This window comes from Styela clava, chromosome 4, assembly GCF_964204865.1.
Source record: "Styela clava chromosome 4, kaStyClav1.hap1.2, whole genome shotgun sequence".
NCBI lineage: Eukaryota > Metazoa > Chordata > Ascidiacea > Stolidobranchia > Styelidae > Styela > Styela clava.
The window spans coordinates 19,961,869-19,988,870 of NC_135253.1; the positions used below are offsets into that span (position 1 = coordinate 19,961,869).

At 37.0% G+C, this 27,002-nt stretch overlaps 2 protein-coding genes across 2 annotated transcripts; both read right to left on the bottom strand.

The window, feature by feature from the left end:
- Positions 1-2,244: 2,244 nt before the first annotated feature.
- LOC120326350 (uncharacterized) lies at positions 2,245-6,185 on the bottom strand. The gene is made up of 5 exons (XM_078111721.1): positions 6,034-6,185; positions 5,616-5,713; positions 3,994-4,297; positions 3,383-3,615; positions 2,245-2,987 (listed from the first exon to the last, which is right to left on the bottom strand). The coding sequence occupies exons 1-5, from the start codon at positions 6,089-6,091 to the stop codon at positions 2,787-2,789; spliced, it is 894 nt and encodes a 297-aa protein (XP_077967847.1). The 5' UTR covers positions 6,092-6,185; the 3' UTR covers positions 2,245-2,786.
- Positions 6,186-8,746: 2,561 nt separating this feature from the next.
- LOC120326338 (transmembrane protein 145-like) lies at positions 8,747-25,243 on the bottom strand. Its single transcript, XM_078111720.1, has 15 exons — positions 24,696-25,243; positions 23,117-23,191; positions 21,904-21,981; positions 18,504-18,590; positions 17,709-17,811; positions 16,903-16,998; positions 16,276-16,347; positions 15,891-15,959; positions 15,325-15,405; positions 13,444-13,616; positions 12,603-12,775; positions 11,506-11,626; positions 10,568-10,731; positions 9,792-9,963; positions 8,747-9,099 (listed from the first exon to the last, which is right to left on the bottom strand). The coding sequence occupies exons 1-15, from the start codon at positions 24,780-24,782 to the stop codon at positions 8,857-8,859; spliced, it is 1,794 nt and encodes a 597-aa protein (XP_077967846.1). The 5' UTR covers positions 24,783-25,243; the 3' UTR covers positions 8,747-8,856.
- Between the last annotated feature and the right edge of the window lie 1,759 nt (positions 25,244-27,002).

Below are 27,002 nucleotides of genomic sequence, written 5' to 3' on the forward strand. Positions count from 1 at the left end.
GTCACCTTGTATAAGAATTATAATCACTTATAATAATCAATTATAATCACTTGTTATCTAGCTTGCCGACACGGCACTTTACTCGCTTATGACGACTTGTAACACAAACTCATTGCTTTCCCCTCTTTTTTAACTTTGCGGATCAGAAAGAACATGCCTGGAGTCCAGTCCAATGCCTTCATGCCCAGGACATGCCTACAGACAATTTGTAGTACATATTCTTTGAATAGAAATTGTTATCTTCAACACTTATTGTGGCAAAAATTTTATCATTTCCTCTATATTGATGGTATTACTGTTGCTTCCTGTTATTCGTTAGGCTTTTATTTTTGCAACAATTGTGCGATGACTTGGACGATGACTCATTTCTAGCTGCATGTATAATTGGGTTCAAACGTTGTATAATAGAGCAATAAAAGTCAAAAATAACGAAAAGCAATGTCTGAAACTTCATGTAGTAGCCGGACTTCATGTAGTAGCAATGATGGGTTACAGCAGGGGTCTCCAACTCAAAACATGTCTCGGGCCACTTTTCGAAATTTATTGTCCACGCGGGCCGCAAACCAAGAAATTAGGTACAAAAATTTGTATCTGAATGTTTTGTGTTAAAATTACACTTGAATCTTACAGCAAACGAGACATGAAACATATTCATTCACTTGTGCTGGTTATTTGGTATCGATGTTTGGCCTTATTTTGCGTTGGTGTGCTAGTCTCAAGACAATATGCAAATGCTCGTCCGTTTGTCGTGTGCGGAGGGCTGACTTGCTAACTTTCATAGTCGTAAAAAACTGCTCGCAAATATAAGAACTGCCAAAAATCGCAGGTATGCAAAATGAATGTGCAATTAGCTTCGCAAACTTTTTTCGGGCACAATGGACTGACCGAAACTCGTTAATTTCGCCACAATGAACATGCGGAATGAAATTATCGAATTTATAATTGCATTATAACAATATAATAAAACATGAACGTTGACAACAAGGGGAGAATTTTATTTCACTTTTTACAGTTTGTCGGACCGGACTCTTAATGATAAATGACACGATAAAACCTACTAAAAGTTGACATTGTACTAATTTAGGTTTTTGTGGAAAAATCCCAACCATGACGCGGACCGCAAAAAATTGGATGGCGGGCCGCATGCTATTCAATCTTTAATGTATCCTCAGCTAGTTTTATGCACAAGTCTCTCTCCCGCTTTCGTACATTTGAATTAGTTTATAACAGTGGTAAATAACCGCCTTTTTCGGTTTGCGAAAAATATTATTTATTTGCGAGCGTATTTAAATTATTGAACTTCAAATGTACAGCAAATACGTGGCGCAAACATTTCTTGTCGTATATAAGTGTACATGTGGCGTCTTACTCTTATTTATCGTGAAACAGTCACCAATTTTATTTCGTCTAGAAATTCCCGCTAATAAATTTCTGATGCGTCACACATTGATAGTGCATGCTATTTGATTAACCTTCATGTGAATTAGATTGATTCAACAGGTTAAAAATCCTGAACCTACTGTCTTCGTTTTTTTATTTTCCACCGGAATAGCATTGGGTGGCATTATGTCCAGTTGCACGTTTATAGTTTAGACCAAGGCTACTGAACTATTTTTACCGAAGATCTGCATACAAAACTTCAAAATTATTGGGTCTGGTCTTCGCATAAATTATATTTCGGCATCCTTAAACGCGCACTTCCTCAACCGGTTAATGATTATTAGCTAGTCAAGATTGTTTATTATGGTGTTATAATTCTTTTCACGTATATATATTTAAATATATTACTTATAGGTAATTTCATATATATATATATATTCAAAACTATAAAAGTCATTTTATAAAATGAAACTTGAAAGGGGATAATGATCCAAAATAAAGAAGTAGGTGCGTTCCGAATCAAATACCCAAAAAACCGCGGTCCGCTAGTTGCGTAGCCCTGGTTTAGATCACTACAATTTGTGCGTGCATTATTTCCCATACACAACACTTTGCTTCGGACGTTATTTGCAATGTCTTCTGATCTAAATTAAACGAACGACATGCCTGTGTCACGTGTCCAGCCGTGTCACATTTAAATTAGTCAGCTTTGAACCGCTGCAGTAACATCCAATGTGAGTATATCCGTATATTTATAATATCGAGGTAATAAACCTCAATCTTAAGCCCCCACTGTTACAAGCCCTAAACACCGCGGTGCCCAGACTGTATCAAATTATATATATTTGCCATGGCAAAAAGAAAAAAGAAAAAAAAATTGTACTTTGATAAAACACGTACGACCAAGATTGTTAAAGTAACTTATTTTCAAGACCGAAGGTAAAAACAACCCGTAATTTTTTAGATGTTGATTGCACCTGCTATATAGCATTTCTCATACATACCACTCTGTGACGCGTTATTTGCAATGTCTTCGTGATCTCAATTATGATAAGGCCTGTCATATTAATATGACGCTTGCTCGTGCATTTCACACAAGGCCCTCTTTAAGCCGCTTCTGATATTCAGCGATATACAATGATCTTTCAACAAGACGAGTATGTATTGACATTCTATTCTATTCCAACTTTCGAAACAAAAAAAAAATTCGCTGTATTTATTATATATTTTTATCTTCTTTCACCGTACATCACTTAATTTTAATCTCGATTATGGCCAGCTCGCAATCTAATATAATTGCAATAAATGTTTCCTGTTGCTTATCATTTAACTCACTAAATTAGGCGAAAATAATTTACTCTTTTACACAAATTCAAATCTCCAAACGTTCAAAGTACAACAGCAGTTCAAACTTCACACAACGCATAAAAATTCTCACTGGCAACATTCTGATTGCCGAGATATTGAACAGAACTTGATGGTTCACGGTCAACCATCAAATACATGTTTGTGTAGGGAGTATCTCCTTTGTACGGATATCCAGACCGCCACTTGAAGCCGTTTCCCTCTGGTACTGCGGTTGCGTTGCTGAAATAGAGCCGCTGAGACTGGAAAAATATCTAGCAGTTATGCATTATTCGTACGCAGTTACAGATACGAACCCGACACTTAGTGAAGTATTTCTGTTTCTCTCACACGTTTATATAAATATAATTATGATGAAATGTAACTAGTCTTCCTCTCTCAAACAGCTTTAGGCAGAATCCCAGAGCTGACATTTAGCGCACAGGATTTTTTGAAATAAATAAAAGTAATATTCTTATAGCGACAACAACAATTTTTAAGCACTGAAAATGTCTAGGCGATTGGTTCTGTAGTTAAAAGGAAAAATCATTTTACACGAAAAGAAAAAGAGAATGAATTCTAACAACACCAGCAACAACATAAAAACAAAACGCCCCTAGGTATATTTCGTGTCCAAAAAGGGTTATCACAAGCGTACCTTGTATTGCATTCCAAGATGAAACGTTTTTCGGTCCTCGTTTCCCATTTTGTGGTTCCTTACGTACGTCATTATTTGGTCCATATGCGTATTATCTTGTATATCGGCCAATTTACCACCGATTTCCCGACATTTCTTGGAAGCAAAATCATGCCCTCCTGTTTCCGAAATTAAAGGAATGAATATCTTGCCATAATAACGCTGGTTCATATCGGCAGTGACGGCCAGCATATCTGAGAAAACGGATAAGTATTGAATTTACACGATTAATTATAATATTGATTAGGAAAACAAAATACTTAATGACAGAGTCTTATCGCATAGAAAACTGATTTTAATTTTTGAACAAATAGCGGTGCTCCAGAAGTAAATATACCAATTAAGGGGTAACTAACTTTGTTCGCCTACTTCACATCAAGTTGTATAAAGAGACTGAAATCTATGGGCAGGGGGATATTCACTTGGTTAACACAGACAGTCCCCAAATTCGTAATGAAACTAAAATAAGGAAAATCGTAATAAAATTATGCCCTAACCTGATACATATAGTACGGTAGTGCCCTAATGGCAACTGAAAAAATTGGCCATTGAACCAACTAGTCAAGTCTCACCTTTCAGAACTTCTTTAAGTGAATTTGGAATCACAGAAGCGTCTCCCATGTCCCCTTTCGGCCCAGGTACTCCGGGTGCTCCTATTTCACCTTGGGCGCCTGGAATCCCGTTTGATCCTTTCATTCCAATAGGTCCTGGAGGACCGAGGTCTCCTTTAGGGCCGTGAATTCCTTTGGCACCTGGAAAGCCAACTGGGCCCGGAGGTCCTTCGACTCCTTGGATGCCAGTGTCTCCTTTATCTCCTTTAGTGCCAAGTTCACCCTTTAGTCCTTTTCTAACTTGGCTTGAATTTGAGCAGTGAGGCTGAAAACAGAGAACATGCAATATTATCAAATACATAAATATTAGCAAGACTTTTTGCAGTGAAATATGGGTAATGTAACTCGCGGATTTCGATGTTTCGATATTCACCATATATTCTCGTGCACGAAAACTTTAGTTCACAAGATAACGGACCTAACTGCACAAAATTCGGCCAAGTACATGCCCTCACTAATATATAAAGTTATTATTCACTTTTCTATGCTGTGTTGCATACCCAATACCTTGAGTGAAAAAGCAGGCTTGAGATTTGAACACAAGATATTTGACCTGCTTGTCGACATAAAATTGCAAGTTAGATTTTGTGATCAGCTGTGGTACAATACCGGTAGACGGATTTACCAGATTACATATCTACATCGTGTCCATATATTTGATCTCTTGTTTATACAACGAATGGGGACATGAGAGACTTCTTCTTTTGAAAGGTGATGCTTGACTAGTTGGGTTCGATGGCCTTAGTTTTTTGAGTATCGATTTCTTTTTAATAGAATCGGCGGTCTCCCGAAGTACCAAGATAGCGCTCAACTTGAACCCTAACCTGGTACATAACTACACATACTATGTTCAGGTTGTGCGTCATCTTGCTGCACATACTACTGGAGGTCCCGTAACCTAGGGGTCCAGTCTAGGTCGCAAAACAATTTAAATTCACCATAAATACAAGCGAGCTACGCCCAAATATATGGACACGTCTGTTTGCAGTACAGTACGGTTTACCGTACCGACAGATCACAGTCTACAAATATATTCACACCAAGCGAAGCAGTACAGTAGGACACAATATGGCGTCCGATGTCCGCAGAACGTTTAATGACGTCATAGCAAACAAAAACAAATCTCACAGAGCTAACAGTAATATTTAAAATGAATAAAATTGAATAATTTTTCCCAGTTGTTCGCATTGTTATTTGGGTACTCCTGAAGTATGCGCACCAAGATGTCGCATAACCTGAACCCTAACCGACGATTAGCGTTTTCATACATAAAACACGAATACAGATCAAGGCTAGAAGTAGAAGAAGATCTTAAAGTTGCCCTCTCCTAAATAAAACCTTGAATTGAAATGTTGTGTTCAAAACACGAAGCTTATAATTCGCATTAGTTGTATTAAACGTTATTATTCACGGTTTTATGTGCCAAGTTTCATATATTTTGTGAAATAAAAATACTAGTGTCAGTAATAGTCTTAAAATTGATAACTAATTACATGCTTACCAGATGCTTAAGTCGCGAGAAATTAGAAAAAAAATTTGGATCAAAGTAGTTGCGAACCCCGGCCATAACTCAATAAACCAACCTGGGGAAAAGTTTGTCTCCAAGATGGCTGATTTCTTCCGTCGCTGTTCAGACAATACATAGGAGAATAGCATTTAACTGGATCCACGGTATCCAGAACTGCAATGAAATGAAAACAAAGTATAATGTCAAATGCCTTCTAACACATACATACTCATTCTGTTAGGATACTGTATACCCCCTCGCTTGATAACTAGATTTTCCCATCTCCGATAAAATCATGTTCTTGACATTTCCAAGTATAACTAACTGTTCTTACATAACACTAATATATAAAAACCTGTTTAGGAGTAAGGATTCACTCGGTATTTTCGATATTTGTTTTCAGTTATCATGTACAATTTACTCGCAATTTAGTATTAACATTCAGCAAATTTTACAATAATCTTGCAAGAAGAATATTTTCAGTTATACCTTACCTTGAGCAGAAGCAATTTGAAACCAGATGAATACGTAAATCGTCGAATATAAAAACATTCCTATAGCTAGGATTTATTATATTTTTGAAGTCTAGGTAGAAACAGCTTTATCAAAATTATTTAGTTAACGCCCACCTTAACTTATGCAAGCCGGACCTAAGATGAGCAGAATCGAATAAAAAAAAACAGATGAGATTATTAGTGACGGGGAAATATCGAGAGTGTGCCAAATTCATAGTTCAAAATATGTTAGAGAGAATATATCTTTTATGAAAATCCTCTTAGATTACTGAAAATATTGGGTACAATCATAAACGAACATATAAGTTCGCATGTCAAATCAAGTTTCTTCATTTAGTACAAATAATCGAGTAATTTAAGGCCCCTGTTTTTTTGGGATCACCCTGTATAAGAAACTAAGAGTCAAATACTACACAGCAGTAACGGGATACACACGACCTATCCTCAACTATATTAGCTTGTTATCTTGCTTAGCGATACGACACCTCACTTGCTTACAACAACGTGTAAGACAAACTAATTAGGTTTCGGCTTCCTGTTGTTCGTTCGGCTTTTTACTTTGGCAACTATTGTGCGATGCAGTGGACGATGACTCATTTCTGGCTGCTCATATAATTGGGTTTAAACGTTGAATAAGCGAGTTATGATGATTAGAGTGGAAATTACTAATGCAGTATAAATGCAATATAAAATTCTAGCTAAATCTCACACGAAGTTGCGTCTGTCATTAATAATAAAAAAAGCAAAATTTGATTAAATTTTTTCAGTTTTTACTGCTTAAAATTGGATGATCATCAGATCCGGAGAAATGCGATTTATTCACAACAATCCCAGTCGTCCAAGCAAGACTAAAAAATGAAAGTTTGAAAAAGATCAATAGGTCCACTTCGTGTACATACACCGTTTGCTACGAATAAGTAAGTGTGCGAAAAACTACTCACATCCAGTGGTGGGATTCAGCCGGTTCGCACCGGTTCTATAGAACCGTCTCACGATCAGCGAACCGGTAAGCATTACTGGTTACTGTCAATGTTCTGTTTGTAACAGAACCGAATGAAAAATATGACTTTTGTGAAGGAACAAAAAATTTGAATCCCACCACTGCTTATATCCAACAATATGTGAAGCGCTATCATTCTTAGAAATAACGGAAACTTTTTTGTGTTTATGGCTAAATGAAAATAATTCTATCCTAAATTTCTTAACGATGCTGGATGATTCTGGCAACCTTTCTCTATTGCTCAAAAATCGGCGCTTCCAAAGTATGTGCACCAAGATGGCGCACAAGCAGAAACCTAACCTGGTACACATACTATGTTCAGGTTGTGCGCCATCTTGGTGCACATACTTCGGGAGCACCAAAATCTACATTCATTTCGTCTGGAAAGGTAATGTGGCTATTGCTATCCCGGAGCAGATTGGCCACAGCCTTTTATGTACCAGTGCCAAAAATACCGGTATGGTATCCTCGTCGTGATGATTTTGTATGGTCAAAAATGTTCTATATGTAGAATGTTAAGCCTTAAAACTTTCCCTATGGACCTTTCCCCGACCTTTGACCCCTGAAAAATTCTTCCTATACTTTACCATTGCAAAATTTCCGGGGCTATTTTAAGAGTGCTTATGCGAGTTTGCGCCAGTAAAATGGGGTATGTGCTTTGAACCATCATTATGATTCATCGCATACAACAAACTGTTTTTTGATAGTACCGGTAAAGAATTTTAGCCTAGTCTATCACAGCTATTTCTACACTAATTTTTTATTACTGCACTTAAATTAAAACTTCTAGGAAGACGGAGTGATCATTGAATTATCTGATTCATATTTAAGTTTCCGAAACACATCTGAAAACTCACGAATATAGTTCAAAAACGTGAAAACGAGGTAATGTTTACGACTACTCTTGAAAATTTTTACACTATTTTTACACTCTTTGCATCTTGCTGATTGGTCAATGTCACGAAGTAAACGAGGTAGTCTAGGCTCGGGGAAAGGTCCATTGCTCCGTAGTAACCTTTGTATAGCTGCCCAAATCGTGTATAGTAATAGTCAAGTTTATTTGTCGTAGCCAGTAAAAAAATCGCAACCGGATAACGAGAATATCGGTCGGAGACCGACGACTTATCGATCGAAAGTTAGGGGATCCCAAAACAGAAACTGCGGTTTTGATTCATCCGTTCTTACTCCATAGCGACTCCGTGTATCCCATCACTAATTAATGAATAACTCGCTAATTATACGACATAATTCATCTAAAACCAATAGACTTCTGGTCCGAGATATGATGAATGCATACGCAAAATTTGGAGCAGATTCGACCTCGCTTTCGTGAGATATCGCGTGCATCTAACTGACAAACAAACAGACATAAAACTACCTATCAACATATTTATCGAGATCGATAAGTAATGAACACACATGACACAGTTTGCCGGGAAAGGGGGGGGGGGTCTGAGAACCTTATCTTGCGAAATATAATTTTCAAATAATGATGACAAAGAGAGTTCGAACAATCAGAAACCAATATTTGAACGAAAATTGAAATTCACAAAATCTGAATGCTGAAATAGCACAACCGAAAAACTGGACCATGTAGATTGTAGAACTACGGATATTTGATTCAATTTCGTCATAGGTATAAAGAGAAGATGTATTTATAAAATAATGATATTCAAAAAAAAACAATAAGGATCGATTTTCAAAACATGTATTTATTCTGCTGCTGGTTCAATGTATTTTGTTTTTACAATTTTTTTCAAATAACAAAGTAATCATTGCTTCGTCAACGTAGGTGCTATCCATCAAGTGTTAACATTCTTGGCAATAGAAAATAGTCCGGAGGTAGAAGGCGATGCTGCATCAAGTCCCGATTGTTTCACCATTTTTTGTTCACAATTACTCTCCGACGCCATTTTTTGTCCTTCTTGGCTTACTAACGCCATGTTTGTTCCAATCCTCGTTGTTGAAGGCAAGGTCAGATTGAATTGTTGTGAGGTAACTTGGGTGTAAGATGGGGGTGCTTGAGTCAGGCTTGTTCCCTGATGCTGAAATTTGATTGAGAAAATTAATTCTGTTTTATCCTGGTCAAAATATTGGAGGTTTTTTCTGTATTTATATCTGTGTATAGCAGTGGTCGGCAAACCAGGGGCCGCGGCCCAATTGTGGGCAGCCGAGCATTTTCTAGTGGGTCCTATCTGATGTCGGTTGGTTCAAGCTGGGGTTATGGAAATATCTAGAAAAGTATTACATACGCATGATTTTGCTGGCGGAGACATCAGAATTGCCTACAAGAGTTCACAAAGATACACACCAACCCCCAGCGTTGATAAGTTCAGCAATCTTTCACATTACAATCAATTGCGGCAGTGAAACGTGGAATCACACACAGCGGTGCGATATCGCTAGGGTATTGTGAATTTTTTAAATAGTGCTCCAATCGGAGTGTGCTCCAAGTACATTTATGCACATATAGGATAAGATTTACATATTTATTTCAGGGAAGAGGAAAGCCGATAAAACGACTTAATCACATGGCGAACCACGGACTATCGCCCGGTTACAAGTCCATGTCGGGTATAGAATTAGTTAGCCAGTTATATGTTTTTGTTTTCGTAGGCATGGATTTGATGGTGGATGAAGCCGACTAGCGGTTACGTGAACCACCTTGTGGCGGCGAGGAGTCCGACAATCCTCTCGCACATAGCCATGCCACATGAGATATATAAATAGCACTTACAGATTGTAATGATGTACCTCCGCGAGATTTATCGAGATTCTCGCCATAACGTCCATGATGAGTAGAAGTTGTGGGTCGTTCGCTCAGTCTTACTTCAGGGCCGAGAGATCGAGATCCATTCTGTAACGAACCTGAAGGCTGAACAACAAACAACTCTGCAAAGTTTGGAGCTCTGTGATGAAAAAAATATTTTATTTGTTTAAACAAGGTCGCGAGACTCTCGCCTAATAGAACATTGATTAGAGATTGTGGTACCATCGTTGCCTAGTTTGTGACAAGATTTAGTATAATGCAATATCTATAACATTTATAACGTTTTGAACAAAAAAAAACCCATTAGGCTATGTAATCAGAGTTTCCTGTTTTCGCCGTCATAACCTAGTTATTTCGGACCAGAATAGGAATCGAGTTTCTTTAACCCCGAGCCAGGGACGAAATTTTTGTGAGTTTGAGGTAGTTATTTGAATCCGGTGTCGTTTTTGTTTCTGTAGCTTGGGCTCAAGAATCGGCAGCTGGAAAAGGGCGCCCCGGAAGTATGTTTACCAATATGGAGGTGACTAATTTCGTTCGCCTACTTTACATCGAGTCATATAAAATGGACTGAAACCTATGGGCAGGGTTATATTAACTTGGCTAACACAGACAGTTTCCGATTTCGTAATAGAACTAAAAAGAGGAAAATCGGAATGAAATTATGGACTAACTAACCCTTATCCGTATTGGCCCCGGAAAAACTCCTCCCCCGTGGAAAACCTATCGAAAAAATAAAAGCTCACCTGTGACCGTTACCATTTCCGTTCAAATCTGTCGGATCTCCGTAAACAGAATGAGGAAAGTTCACTATTGATTCAATTTTACCGTCTGGTTTGACAATTCCTATTTGTGAGGTTCTTACGTGATATGGAAAGTTGCGATTTGCAGCGCTTGGCCTGGTAAGAACCTGAAATACGGAATTATAGGTTAAATTTCCACACGAAAACAAAATGATATGTCCGTGTGGGATTTAAAAATCTAATTCTGTCAATATGTCAACGTGCAATTTATCTTGTGGAAAATTGTAGGTATTGGTCAAAGACCGATTAATGAAGGAGCGAAGCATGTTTAAAGCTTGCAAAACTTGGCATTGTGGGAACCTAAAATACGGGATCATATGTTTAACTTACACATGGAGATAAACTGATATTTCCGTGTGGGATTTTAAGATATAATTCTGTTCATATGCCAACGTGCAATTAATGTTTTGAAAAAGTGTATGTATTGTTCGAGGACTGATTAATGAAGAAACGAAGCATTTTTGTTTTGTGGTATTGAAAAAAAATTGTCTGTATGTGACATCTCATAAGAACGACAAAACTGTAATTACAAACGCTTTCGGGCCGCTATAAAATGTCCACAAAGTCTCAAAAAATTTTAAAATTCCAAAGGGAATTTATCGATACCATATATTGTTTAGGCCTAAACGGATGTATTAAATAAAACAAAAATACCTAAACAATTACTGATTAAAATACAACAAACCTGGTTAAGATATATTGAGAACTGACTTCATAACAAAATTGAAATTGTAAAGGCACTTTATGGACACCCTTTTATCAAACATTGGCAAGCTATGGATCCATTGGTAGACACTCTGCGTCCTACTGGTCGGAAAACGATACATATGACTAATCCAGCAGTAATGTTAAATCCTAAAACGATATTACAAAAGACTCACCAGAAATATAAAGTAAGCAAGAAAATCGATGCAAAGTTCGAGAATTGAGACGACCTTTGACCTCATGTATTTTGGAATTGCAAATGTGGAAACAAGAACCATGATTGGAACTGCAAAAAACCTGAAACATGAAAAAGTGATATTTTTAATTGTTCCTAATATTCGATTAATAAGAGGCGGCAATTATGAAAGGGGGTGACCAGAAATAAAAATGTTGTGTTCGCAAATCAGTCATGTGGAAGGTATCGGCTGGAAGTAAATATGTTGGAAAAGTGCTCAATGAAAATTCGAATTGATTTTTTATGTGTAGCATCCTTTTAACAGCTGAAGATCTTTCAAAAACTCTGTACTAAAACCTGTTTCTGATTTATGACGGATACCAGAAAAACAACCAAATGCCTCCTGAGAATTCAGCTCCAGCGCATGCGGCTCTTTATTTTCGGAGCCATGGCTCCCGTGAATCAAAGTGACTACAACAATTATATGTTAGAAGCACTGAGAATTAAATGAAATTCAGGGGCTCAAAGTAGGTTTTAATCGCTAATTACACATCACAGCAGGTACAAGTTGAGACCGACAAAAGTAGTTCGCATTACGATGATTTGAGTTTGTCAAAACGAGATTTTTCTTTTCACTTTCCTAGCTGTTTTCATTTCGTCGTAAACTAAATTATTGCATCATTCGTAAATTTTTTGACTTCTTTGTTGTAAAAGAGAGATATTTATTTCGTCAACCAGAATACAAGCATTGGATTAATAAAAATTATATACAAAATTTGTAGTAAGAACTAGAACATTGCTTCATTAGTGGTTTTCGGGAATTTTATTAGCTACTGACATTAGAGTAGATATTGCGTCACCCAGTAGCTTTGAGTTTGACGGAAATGTTGCCAAATGGCACTTTCAACGCTAAAGGTTGCCGACCTGTGCTGTGACCCGACAGGCGATAAAGTAAATTTAATAAATACTACTTTAACATTAAAAAGAGTAAACGAAGCACACAGGGAACAAACATGCACACACGCCACAGGGATATAATAAAAGCAGAAAGAATTAATTAAAGTACTTGAACGTAAAAACAAACAAAAAAAATCTCACCATATGCTGTAGAAAATATACAATGAATAGTAAAAGCCACTCTTTTCAGGATAATGCTTGACCGTGAATAAGATTCCATACGTAAACCAAAACCACGCAGTAAGCCTCAAGCCTATCAGCCCATACCCTGCTGCTGATTCGTAGACGTAAAGGACTAGTCCGGGATCAGAGAACTGAAAATATGATGAGCTTTTGTTATTTTCAGACTAACTATAACCGAATTTATTTTAGACACCGTCATGGTACAAATATGATAAAAACACACGATAAAAACGCAATCAACTTGACAAAATTTCAATCAAGATTTAAGCTGAGCTATAAATATATATATATATGAATACTGCGTAGAAATAGTCTCTCGCTGCAATATATAAAATAGGTGAAAAGCATAATTAGATACTCTCTAGTTTAAATTTAGGATAATTAGAATTATGATACATGGATATAACTGGAAGAAACACAATAGCATACTCTTTTTCCGGAATTATTATCCGAAATATTTAGTAAACTAAAAATGTATACACGCGAGTTCAACATATATATATGTAATACTTTAATGTGCTGGAAGTCTTTTCATACATTGCTTCAGCCTTTGATGCATAAATCGTTATCTACTTACTCACTTATACTTAAGAATTATATAGTCATAGTGCGTCATTACCCGCTTGCAACTGCTCTATTAATATATATATATTTGGTCGGTATCCACGTAGAGCTAATGTATCGGCGTATCCCTGAGTGCGTCGCAGTCCCTGATTGCGAATCCCCCTATTAGATCTATTTTGGCTTTCAGTTGAGGGTTGTAGATATCTTTTACCAAACTTAGATACAAAAAGCTTACCACGTATTCATATAGAAACAACACAACGCTTATCACAGCGTATACAGTTATAAACACAGCTAGTTTGATGCTTCCGGAATGTGAGAGTTGTCCTCTTGTGATAGTAAATCCTTTCCCAAGAAGAAGTAACATCAACAGAAATCCAAGTTCTGCAATTGCTCCAAGAATTTCACCTGAAGCAAGTATGTTGGGACCATTGTAAATTATCCTACCATATGTTGGGTGTGATTCCTAGGTACATGGTGTCCATGAAGTCTTAAAAACTTTTAAAATTCAAAAGGAATTTATCGATACCATATATTGTTTTGGCCCGCACAGAAGTACTAAATACCTAAACAATTACAGATTTAAAAACAACAAGCATGATGGTTAAGATATTTTGATAACTGTCTTCATAAGAAATTGAAATTAAATGAGCTTTGAGGACACCCTGTATATATAGCACGTGAATTTTACCTGTGTTATTATGGCGATCTAGAGAACTGGTGGTTTGTTTATGGTTCATTTACAAACCCCAGTTTGACCAATGACCCGCCCCCTCCCCTTAATTTTCAGGTGTGACACCATACTTTAGTTCTCAACGTAAGTAAAAATGCATTTGAATGTGGCGCATATACCGGTGAAGATGATCAGTGAAATACATAACACATTTTTATAAGTTATAAATAGATTTATTCACTAATAAACTGAAATCTACTTTTAGTTTTAAATTTACTTTTTATTTCACTAATAAAAAATATCTATCACCTCCTAAATTTGGAGACACCCCCCCTCCCCCCTAAAATAAAGAGCTGGGGAACATAATGTGTGTGACCTTAGATTGAATAAAATTGGTAAGATATGCCTGGAACCATTAAAGTCCATTCTAATAGCTCTCTATTAATTCGTGACTACCTAGGTATTGGCTCATACGGAGGAAAGTTATGTAAAGACCTATCGTAAACTGAGGTCGCATTTCACAGGCAAACAGGGTAAATTGTTTCAGTTATTGTATCACTATTTGAGAATAAGTGCATAGGTAGAACAGCTGATTAATGAAATTCATTTTAGTATTTCTAAATTAGTTTTATTACATACCTATTTTCTATAAAGTTTCGTGAGAGAGAGCGAGATATTATTTCGTCAACCAAGGAAACGAGCATCGTAACAATCATAAACATATACACCAGGGGTCGGGAACCCATGGCTCGCGAGCCATATATGGCTCTTTTGGTGACTGCATATGGCTCCCAGAAAATTCTAACTTTCTGAGGCTAAGCTTACTATTATTACGAGATTTGAAACTATTTTATAGCCAAATATGGCAGAAAATTTGCCAAAACGTTTTGAGAACGCGAGCCAAGCGCATGTAAGAGAATTACCAGACAGGCATTGTGACAAAACTAGGGGATTCTGTAACATATATTGTGACATCACAAATTGATAAAGTCGTATTTGACATATTTATATCTGACTAGCAAAGCTAGTTTTCAAATACTACGGAAATGCCTAAACAAAAGAAAGGTGGTGACTGATGGCATGAGTATCGTAGATTTCAACTTGTGCTGTATATGAGCAGCCGTTATTAAAGTCCTGTAGCAACAACATGCAGCATCAGAAGTCATATTAACATATATTGACATTGTATGTGTTGACTTTTGAGTAAATATTTCAGGCCTGATTGAGTGAAGAAATTATATATGGCTCGCACGAAAATCCAATTGTAAATATGTACCTTTTATGGCTCTCTTGACCAAAAAGGTTCCCGACCCTTGATATACACGATAATGACATACGCATAGTTTTCGGAATAGACTGGGGAGAAGCCATACGACCATACGGTCATCAGAGTCAGCTCCCCCCAGCTCATGCAAGTGTCACTAGTTAAGGTGATTCCAATACCTGCTATTGTCAAACCTTCGTTCCCGACACCGTCCGTAGCAAACGTTCCCATCGCAATGCATAATAATAGTAGCCCGAACACTGAAGAAACAAGAAAGGAATGCTCATGAATGCTCTTGTCGTGAGTGGACTCGGTTAGGGTTAGGCCATAATTTTATTCCGATTTTCTATATTTCAGTTCTATTACGAGTTCGAGGACTGCCTGTGTTAGCCAAGTGAATATTTCCCCTTCCTATATATTTCAGTTCCTTTACACAACTTGATGTGAAGTAGGCGTAAAAATTAGTTACTTCCATATTGGTACAACTACACACATTTCTGGAGTAGCCAAAAATATGCGTACTCTTCGGCAAATTTTAGTAGCCGTGTAATTTTTCTAAACTAGCCTTTCTCAGGGAGCATTAAGATAATTCGAGAACAAATAAAGAGACATGCAATATACAAAAGACAGTCCCATTGCATCGCTGCCACATACAAAAGGAATCAAGGATCAAAAGGTCAAAACTTCTTGCAACCTGGTTAGAATGGTATGTATAGTATTTTAGAAACGTGAACTGAGAACTCACACTCGATTCCCAAACATGATGTGAACATCTTGTACGTTGTATGAAGCATTTGACGATTTGCCAGCTCAACTGAAAAAAAAACGAAATCAATTTGAAATTAAAGTCAATGTAAGATATGGTTACACAATGTAAATAGGGTCCAAAGATAGTCGCAATATCTCAGCTGAAAGCAAGTAGAATACTCCTATCCGTCAAAGGATAAAGGATAATTTCATTCCAATTTTCCTTATTTTCTTTTCTTTACGAGTTTGGGGACTAGCGATGTGACTTTCGTAGTATTTGTACCTGAAATTATGGCCTAACCCTAGCCTGGTAGACATACTAGGTTCCGGTCTCCGTCATGCCAATTCCATCATGCACATTATTAAATATCTAATGTAAGTACCTGCAACTCTGGCAGCGTAAGTAAATGTCAGAGAATATATAATCAAGAATACGATGTTGGTTTCCAGAATGCCTGAAAAAAAAGGAACCAGAGTTATAATTTATATTCGCCAGTAATATTGCGAGCATAAAAACACATTTTAAGAAGATTGCCGATAAAAGCGACGCGTTTACGGTCACGGCAAAAGTAAAAATACATACCTTTTTAAATATATATAAGTGTATCACATGCAACATGCCTTAATTGTAAGGAGATTATATATCAGCCGAATTATTGGATAATTATTATGATAATACTGTGTGGCAAGGAAAAAACATCCTATAACTGTTACGATTTAAAGGCTCCTGAAAATTTTTCGCGCAATGGCAGCTAGATTTTCTTGAAATTATTTGTTTCGTATACCATCGAACGTCTGGTATGCATGGCGCCTATCGCATGTTCTTTTTGTGTTTCAAGTTCAGTCCCTGTTTAATAGGTATCCGCCTGCTTACTATGACTATAATAATTGGGTAGAAAATGTCAAAGGAACGTCTTCTGTCCAGACCTTTACGCCTAATTAGATACTTGTGCAGTGCTTTTATCTGAGCCATGCTAAAGAACAGCAAACAAAGCAATATTTGACGTTACCAAATTCATCTGCGGAAAAATGTTCAGTCCAGAAGGAGAATCCGTTCGTCAGCTTCATTTCATATTCAATGTCAATGGCATTTCCTTTTGCACCAGCTATAAAAACAGAACAATTTAAGGTTTATTACTTCGGAAACTCAATATATATACATTACTGAAGGTGACCGTACATTTGAACCCATGTACATTTGAACCCATGCGTATATCCACGGGTTCAATCTATATGCGGGTGCTAAAACCCATGGGTTAGGGTTAGTATGGGTTTAACTATCCATGAAACAAATAAAATTCCATAGGTGAAATAGCATACAGGTGCAATTGTCATGGGTTCAAATGTACGTGGGTTCAAATGTAATGGAATCATTACTGAACGTTGTGGACGAGGTACGACAAGGGATGCGTGGCTGAATATTCGGTCTTATTGGTCTCGAAAATTCTTGAAGCGGATATTTGTAATATATAATATCCAAAAAAAAAAGTTTAAAATGTATGTTAGAGCTAGTCACTCAAGCATTCATGGTTAGGTATCATTACAAAACTTTACGAAATATTAGAGTACAAATTGATAGGTGATTTCAATTTTTAATTAGAGCGGGATAACTTGCAAAAGCAAATTAATGAGAGAAAAGTAAAATTAATACATTATATGATAAAAAAAAAATTGTAACTACACTGAGCAGCTTTAGACGGAGTAGCTATAACGCATTCATAACACGCTTCATAAATAAATGAGTGCAATTTTAAAGTGCAATAAGTGCAAGTTTAAAGCACAAATCCTAATACGTAAAACCAGCAAAAACCAATACCTTCGCAATTACTGATGGCAATATACCACCATCGTTCATGTAAAGTTCTAAAACTCCTTCCTCCGCTACATTGAAGCATCTTCTTTCCGGTTTTATTATTTGTCTGTAAGGAATGAATTTACCGGATAATTAGTGAGAATAATAAATTTTAGATCATCTCTGATGCGGGCAAGATAATGCTCATAAAGCCCGGACTGTCATCACTACTAACAACCTAAATTTGATATCAGCCTCAACCGAACGAAATTGTTTTGTTCGATTGGGGTGGCTTAGTTATTTTAAGTTCAAAACCAAGGAGAAGTCAATTTTAACCTTAGCTGTGCGCCATCTTGGTGCACATACTACCGGAGCGCCAAAATTGAAATTTCAATGGGACTTCATGGACACCCTGTATATATCAGTCGCAAGCAGGTAACACGACAAGCGGCGAGGTTTCGCGGAATGATAGAACCATTTTATCGTTTTTTTTCAAATGTTTGAAAATCATCTCCTGATTGGTTATGTCAATAAAAACCGCATTCATAATAGGGCGCGCCAGAAGTGTATACCAATACGGAGGTAACTAATTTTGTTCGCCTATTTTACATCAGGTTGTATAAAGGGTATGAAACCTATGGACAGATTCACTTGGATAACACTCCGAACTCGTAATAGAACTAAAATATTCTCAGTTCAACCGAAAAGCTTAAGGAAAATCGGAATATAGTTATGGCCTAACTCTAACCTGGTACATATACTACGGGAGTATTCATATATCAAAAATTTAAGTTAGAATTAGTAAGATTTATTGTTTACCTTGCATCCACTCCAAGCAGATCGTGTTGTTAAGTTTATTATCTGATGATCTTCCGGGTGAATCACCGCTTCTTTTTCAAAGCAATTCTACGAGACAAAAGAGTAATTACGCTGTAGAGAATGTTGAATATAACTATGGATTTTAGTGTTATTTAACTTCTTTATATTAATAGTATGTTAAATTCAATGGAAATAGGTAATTTTATCTATTTTCCTGATTAATCGCGAACCCGCGGATTAGGCCAATCAGTCCCCCTATGATGCAATTTTTATTCTGAACGAATTGAAACAATATAGCACAGTTTTTCTGAACCACAATGAAGTGAAGCATTACAAAGACTCGAGGTACCCTGTGTAATAGTTTAATTGATTTTTTGTCTGGATTATCTGTGGATATATAAGAGCAGACCTAATACTGGCAAAATTGATTGATCTTTAAAGTGTAGCAAGTTTAATAATAGTGGAAAACTTAATGGGTATTCGATTATATTTAAACAATATACGGGTGTCCAAAAAGTTCCGCCCGATTTCATAGCATTACCAATTGCAAATTTGAATAAATTTTGATGTATGATAAGTGGGGACTACAACATTCAACATCTATAACATCCAGTTAGAAACAGGTTGACTATAAATCTTTTTTGAAATTAAAAAAAAATAACATTTGATAATAAAGACTTTATATTCGGGCGAAATTTTTTGGACACCCTGTACATATATTAATATAGACTATAGGATTTGAATAGAAACTTGCGGAAGGAACCCCTGGACTGTATTTGCGGAACCATGGAGCGCCACGGAACCCTGGTAAAAGGGGATGTCAGGCAACTGAGAATAACTGAATATGTGTGTTTGGTACAAATTCCTAAACCCCGAGTCGCGAATAAAGTCGAATCAGGGTTTATCCAATCCGAGTCCTAAATCGAGTCGCTCACTGAGCTAAATATCAATGGATGACGGATGGCTTTGATGACGAGTCGCAGTCATGCTATTTAGATGACTCGATGAATTTCGAGTTTTAGATAAATGACTACTCGAGTCCAGTCCAAGTAAGTCGATGAATCGGATTTCCCATGCACTGCTGAAATTGGACCTCCAGAAGTATGTGTACCAAGATGGCGCACAACCTGAACATAGTATTTGTATCAGGTTAGGGTTCAGGTTGTTCGCCATCTTGGTGCACATACTTCGGGAGCGCCCTGAAATTAAGCTAAATACAAGAGATATAACAGCGGAACCAATGGCGGTCGATTCAGTTTCTATTTCAGTATGGGAGGCTGAGAAGTAGTGTTCAGCATATATTATAGCATAGAGGTTAATTTGACTAAAATTTGCTTGTTATCAGACTTTTATAAATAAAAACGTTATGATGTTTTCGCATAAAAGTGAGCGCCTATGAATTATTATAAAAGTATCTTACACAAATTAGTTACGATTTTGAAATTGGAAATTGTGGCGCTCCAGTAGTATGTGTACCAATATGGAGGTAACTAATTTTGTTTGCTTACTTTACATCAAGTTGTGTAAAGAGACTGAAACCTATGGGCAGGGGTATATACACTTGGCTAACACAGACAATTCCGGACTCGTAATAGAACTAAAATAGGAAAAACCGGAATGAAAATATGGCCTAACCCTAACCTGGTACGCACACTGCGGGAGTACCGAAATTAGTAGTAATAACGAGCAATTGATGAATGGAAATAATTTTTAGGTAACAACAGTTCCCACAAAAAAGGCTTTAATTGATTTAATGTTTACTTTTTCACAGCCTTGTCCAGAGGAAATAACAAAACAAAAAATGGTTTTTGAGTTCCACTGAATCCGATAAAACATCAATTATAATTTCATTAATGTAGATTAGAATCTTACATTACGATTTTGGGTACTCCCGTACCACGTTAGGGTCAGGCCATAATTTTATTCCGATTTTCCTGATTTAGTTCTATTACGAGTTCGGGAACTGTCTGTGTTAGCCAAGTGAATATACCCCCTGTCCATAGGTTTCAGTCCCTTTACATAACTTGATGTAAAGTGGGCAAACAAAATAAGTTACCTCCATATTGGTACACACACTTCTGGAGCGCCCGATTTTGTAGATCTCGTGTCACGAGAAATGAATGTTTACTCAGAGCAGCTGAGATCTTTGCACAAAAACGAGCATAGCTTATTAGACAACTGAAACGCGAGTGTTAAGCCCACTTAGCATAAAAATAATTCACTAAACTTGTCCAAGTATGAATTATACATGGAAAATTGTATAATTTGAGCGTCATCTATGGGGCAACCTCGATAAATCATGGCGTAACATTATCATTAAGATTTGTGACCACTTGTATTGAAGTGGAAAGTGACACTTCACACAAAAATCCAATAACAATGACCAAACGTATAGAGATTCGAAAAGTGTCGATGGAATTACATCCACTTAACAAAGTAAATCGTGGTTGAGTAGGATCTTTTTATACCAGAGAGGGTAATGAATTGACTACGTTACCAATTTAACAAAAATACTATTTGTCAGACTCATAAAAATACGATACAAATTTTTCAAGAGTGTGAAAAACGCGCACCGTAGGTCAGTTAGGGCTCTTGGTCAGTGGTTTTTAACCGCGGTTTCATGGCATCTCAGAGTTCGGCCGATACAAGCCAAAGGGTTCCCTAAGTTTCGATTTAATCCCAAGAATCTACATTAATATATGTGTATTATTCAAATATAATCAAATACATTATTAGGTTTGTCAGTAAAGTCATCAATGATTAAACTTGCTACGAAGATCATTTTTTGCCAGCGTATATTTATAGTTTTTGGTCCGAGTAATTCGCTTTGTGTTTGTATTAGCCCTTTTGAGTCTCGATAATTATCGACAAATCAAAATTTCACTTATTCCTAATAAAGTGAATGGCAGGCGCCGCAGTTTTGGGAGCTCTATTACGAACTCCACACCTGACGAATACAAATCCTATATCAAGTTGCAAATTATGGCGGCGCAAAGTTAGCAGCTGTTGGCATTTTTTTTTGCCCGAATTGTTGAACTAGTTTTGTAAACAACAAACGCGTTTTTGTTTACGTATTCAATTGCGCTTGCTGTGGTGCGATGCTAATTGATCATGCCCACTTACACGACAAAATGAGTTTTGTTGTTTACATTTTGTGTGTGTTATTTTACAATTAGCGTTACAAGCGTTTTACAACGCGGGCAGCTGTTTAGTACTGTACCTAAAATCAAACTTTTGTTTGTTTTTCCAATGACACGAAAATGGAATCAAGACTATAAGATTATGCATGAACTGAATCGAACGGGCGATTATTTATCGCAAGCACAGTGCAACAAATGAAACACAGTACACGGCCATATTGTTCGCCTCGCCGCCAATCGCTACAAGCAATCTGTATTACCTTAGAATCATTCTTATAAACAGAAGCCCATTGCCCTCCATCGTCGTAGTAGAGTAAAATGTTGTGACAGCATTCGTCCTGGGGTATATAATTATAGCTTTAACATAAATTCGTTGCAGATGTTTATTACCATATCAAAAAACAGGAGAAAAGAACCGACTTAATTTAAATACGAAAAATGCATCGCCAGGTTGAATATTATTGCCCGGAGTGTGCGATAGCACCAAATTGCTCAATCGAAAATAAATTTCAATAGCTTGACATATTGTCCGTTTGTATGAGCCTTATCAGGAGCGACCAAAATAAATTGGTAAACCATGCTCGTGCGTTGATTAAATTACCTAGAAAACTATCGAATACGCTTGAAGTAAGCATTGTAATAATAGATTGCTAGATAAATAGAAAGCCAACTAACAGTTTGTTGCTTGATGCCGGACTAAACATCTGCTCAAATTCGCAAGTTACTGAAATTGTGCGTCATATAGATTCTTTTTGATTTATTTCACACATAAAACAAACAGACTAACTAAGACAATCCAACTAAGCCTGTCCATAGTTAGGGATGGCGGAATCGAGTCCGGATTCGATTACAGAATCGATTCTTCGCGGAATCGACTAGAATCGATTCCGATGCACCGGAATCGATTCTCGAGTTTGAAACTTGGATTGCAAACAATGTGTAACGTTTTGTGGCAATTTCTTCACATATATATATATATGTATAAACTGCTTCACTGCTATGTTGAGTTGCTACGACCCTGCAAACTTCACTATATATAATATATATATTATAAAAATCGCTAGTAGGCTTTAACGCTTATTTATTTTAAAAATCTCTGTGGGTTCTGAGGGATTCGTTTTTATTTGCGCGGTTTGTCTCCTGTGGCAGATTGGATACCCACACTACTTAGTTTCGGCCTTCTTGTCCGTCCAGAATTTGAACATCGCTGTCTTGCTTGATTTCATATGGTAGGCTATTGCTTGGGTGGGTATATTTTTTCGGTAATATGTCGAGGAATCGAGATTCGGAATCGAGAATCGGAATCGAAAATTTAGGAATCGGATAAGAATCGAATACTTGTAAGTACTCATACTTGGCATCCTTATCCATAGTACGCATAGGCCGTAGGAAGCAAATTATATAGACTTGCTAAACTTCGCCAGGTTTTAATTAAGATTAGGCACTCAAACTTAACTCAACAGTAATACTTACGTATGGATAGATAAACTTGAACTGCAATCGACCAAGATCAGAAAGAAAACAGAATCTCCCAAGAAACGCCCAGCTCTGGAAGATAATAGTTATAAAATGTGTTAATATTGAATTTTAGAATCATTCGTAATTTCAAAATCACGGAATGAGTTTCAAATTCATCAAGTCAAGTTTAGTTTTCCCAACCAGTAAAAAACATGCAAAAATATAAAGAAAAAAATGATATTTGAATTACTGGGCAAGGGAAGCTGCGGGGAACCAAAACTGGTCACCGTCATCACCGTGACGAAATGTCGCTAAAAGTCCATATATATGTTATATATCCTAAGTGATTCAATATTCTTGCTACACATACCCTTGCTTAGACGTTACAGAAATATACTTGTGTTGATGTGCAGCAAGACTATTGAATCACTTAGGATAGGTATCTTTACTCTTGCTACAGCATCCTTACATTATATGCATATGGTTCCACCGGGGTAAAAGCATAGACGACGGAGAAATAGTTAGTATCGTAGAAACCCAATCGATAGTTCAAGTTATATGTTTTAAACAAGTACTGAATACAGACTCGTTTCAAAACTGCACGCGATATATTTGGACACCCGTCCTTCAACTTAGTTAAGAGACCTCCAAACAGGTGAAAAATGACATACAACACTAGACAACATTGAAAAATAATATTTATAATACGTGTTTATAATTTTAAAATCCTAAACAAAGTTGCAAATGAACAACAGACTTTAACTGCTGTTCTTCTATTTCACTTAGTCTCTAATTTCAATTAAAAATAATTACACTAAATTAATATCGCGGTACGAAAATGATATTCGTCGCCGGACAAAAGGACGCTCCAGAAAAGTTTGTACCAATATGGGATGATTAATTTTGTTAGCCTACTTTACATGAAGTTGTATAAAGGGACTGATTACTATGGGGGTATATTCACTTGGCTAACACAGACAGTCCCCGACAGTCTCGTAATATAATCGAAATAAGGAAAATCGGAATAAAATTATGACCTAACCCTAACCTGGTACATATACTACGGAAGTATCGATACCTGTATAGTCGTTCAATATATGGACTTTTAGCCAAACGACCACAGTTTATCGGTATCAATTTTTATACCAGATTTGTAAGATTAACCGGAGAGAGATAACGGGGTGTCTACACCCGTACACCGTCATATCAAATTTCCTCATGCCAGGAATAAACATAATATATCTTTCCTATTCTTTCTCCGAATTTCTAAACGACCTTCCCACCGCTTCTAATTACTGCTTATTCGCATATCAACTACCTTCAAGGCGACAAGGAAGGGCAGTAATCTTACTTAGAGACGTACACCAAGAATTTTGTTAGCTACAGCAGTAATATTCCTAAAGAATTACATCGATAGGAGTAATTAAAAATCACAACAAAGCTTATCGTGATCGCTATTACCAAAGCAAGAATTTTGATTTATATTGCCTATCAATGCCCATCTGGTAAATAGATAAAACCCACCGCTCATTGAGCTCAAAGAATTGAGCGGTAGAGTTAAATATTAAATGGTCTTTACTTAGCATAAACTTACATTTTTCGTGTGCAAATGCCCGGCTAAATACAAAGCATCTACAGAGGCGATGAAGAAAGTAATGGACATCAGAAACATGCGTATCATCCCTCCAGTATCAAATTTGCCACTCTGGTGAAAACTGCACTTAATTGGAATTCTTTTCTACGTCTCAATCACATCTGTTTTCTCTTATTAATCTATTTCCCTGAATAGCAATATCTTTTCCACATATACAACTTCTTATGCGGTGTTCATCAAAATCATCCTTGCTTTTCATAGAATAAAATATTGTTCAGCTTTTAATTGTAGTGGGTTCGAGTACAGAAGCTATGAAGTGAACAACCACGATTGTTTTCCGCCCTACATTGGCTTTTTGAGATCACAAGTGCCACTCCAAAAATTCATGTCAAAGTTGCGGAATAGAATTCTAATTTTCATTAGAAAGACAATTGCTTTTCTCCTATGAAGACGAGCGGTTTTGATCTCTGACACGGAGAGCTCAAGTTTGCTTTGTCCGGTAATAAAGAAGATAGATTCCAGATTATGACGAATGTAATGACAATAGCAATGAAAATGGAAACGCTGTTATGTGTCAGAAGGTATTTTCAAGTGTGGGTTGTTGAACAGACGTCAACGATCCTGTGCCCATTCCGCACATGACAGTCATTTTTAAACAGCGTAAATCAATATAGAGGTTATATTTTGAATAATTATCGCTTTGTGATTATTCATGAGGGCAATCGAGTGAAATCAGTGGTGAGTGGTTTTGTAACCATGTAAACATCACAATATAAACGAAACTAAATTGGAACATAAACAGAGCAACCTAGGATGACAAAATCTCGTTTCAAATAGGAATTAACAGGAGGGAATGATTACTGAGTGAAGAAGCGTACAGTCGACGAAAATCGAATAATACAACATCAACCACGATGTGAGGAAAACACCAATACACGAGCTTACGGCTATTACTGAATTAAGTACAAGAATATTGGGGTTCTTTCCAGTGGCGTAGGAAGCATAACATGAAAAAGCATAACATGTCATGTCGCTATTAAAAAGCAATGGTAACCTAAAATTTGCCGTTTATCTTGGTTACTTTAATTTTTGTTCATACGTGCTTCCTCTTCTGCGTTTCTGTGCGCCACTGAGAGGTTTTGCTTTCGACATCATTCTGACAGCCTTTGTAATTTTGCCTCTGCCATCAAAACAAGACGCCGAAAATCTACGACTCCCTGGCATTGTTACGTAACAAAACGATTTGAGCAGAACTAACATCAACGTTATAAGATGTGCCTTACTGGTTTTGCAATGCAGCCTTTGGTTTTGCGGCTTAAATTTCTAAATTCTAACCGCTTGGGCCCCTTTTCGCTGTGGGGCGCGACCGCGGGGGTGGATGCTACGCCATTGGTTCTTTCCACTCATACACATATAAAATTGAAATAATTCAGGGTAAATCCGCTAGAATTCAAGTGAAGTCTACACATAACACAAAAAAAATTTGGTGGGATGTAGGTAAACAATTTGTATTGGTGTATTTGAGTTTGCTAAACGATAAAATATGTTAGTGCCAATTAGGATTTATCCAGGGAGAGAGGAAAGTCGATATGACGGCACAATCATATGGCGAACAACGGCCTCTCATTCGGGTTTTAATCAACCGGATTTCCGTGGCTCCGTAATGTTTTTATTGTCCGTGTAATTATTCTGTACAGTTAGGACAAGGAGTTAATATGCGATTATTCCTAGGGCACGTAAGTCGATAGTACGGCTTAATAATATGGCGAACTAAGCCCTTTCAACCGATCATCTATCTATGTAGATGTGTGAAGGGTCAAACTGTTTTTTTCGTTGTTTTAGATGCATGGACATGTTGTTGGAAGAAGTCGTAACAGACCAGCGGTCGCATGAACTACCCTGCAAGGAGTTCGGCGGACGCCCGCAAATCGATTTTGCCCGTGGGATTCGAACTTCCTAACCTGCGAGAATATAGTAGGTGCTTCATGGAGATTGCGCGATGTGCTAACCGTTTAGCAGTAGCGTTTACATGCAACTTGTATCAGACCCACAACCATTTCACATCCCACAGGCACAACTGACTATGCGATTCACTGGCGTACTGTTTTCACCGTCGCATCTAGTATTTATCCAGCGCGTGTTCGAATCTAGCGAGCGAGGGCATAATTCATCATATGATGGATTAAACCAATTCAACATTAAAATATCGGCTTATGGCGATCCAGTTACAGGCTACAGATGCTATTCCACATACTGCCATGTGTACAGCTTAAGCATGGCCGAGTCATATTTCAAATCAAATCTACT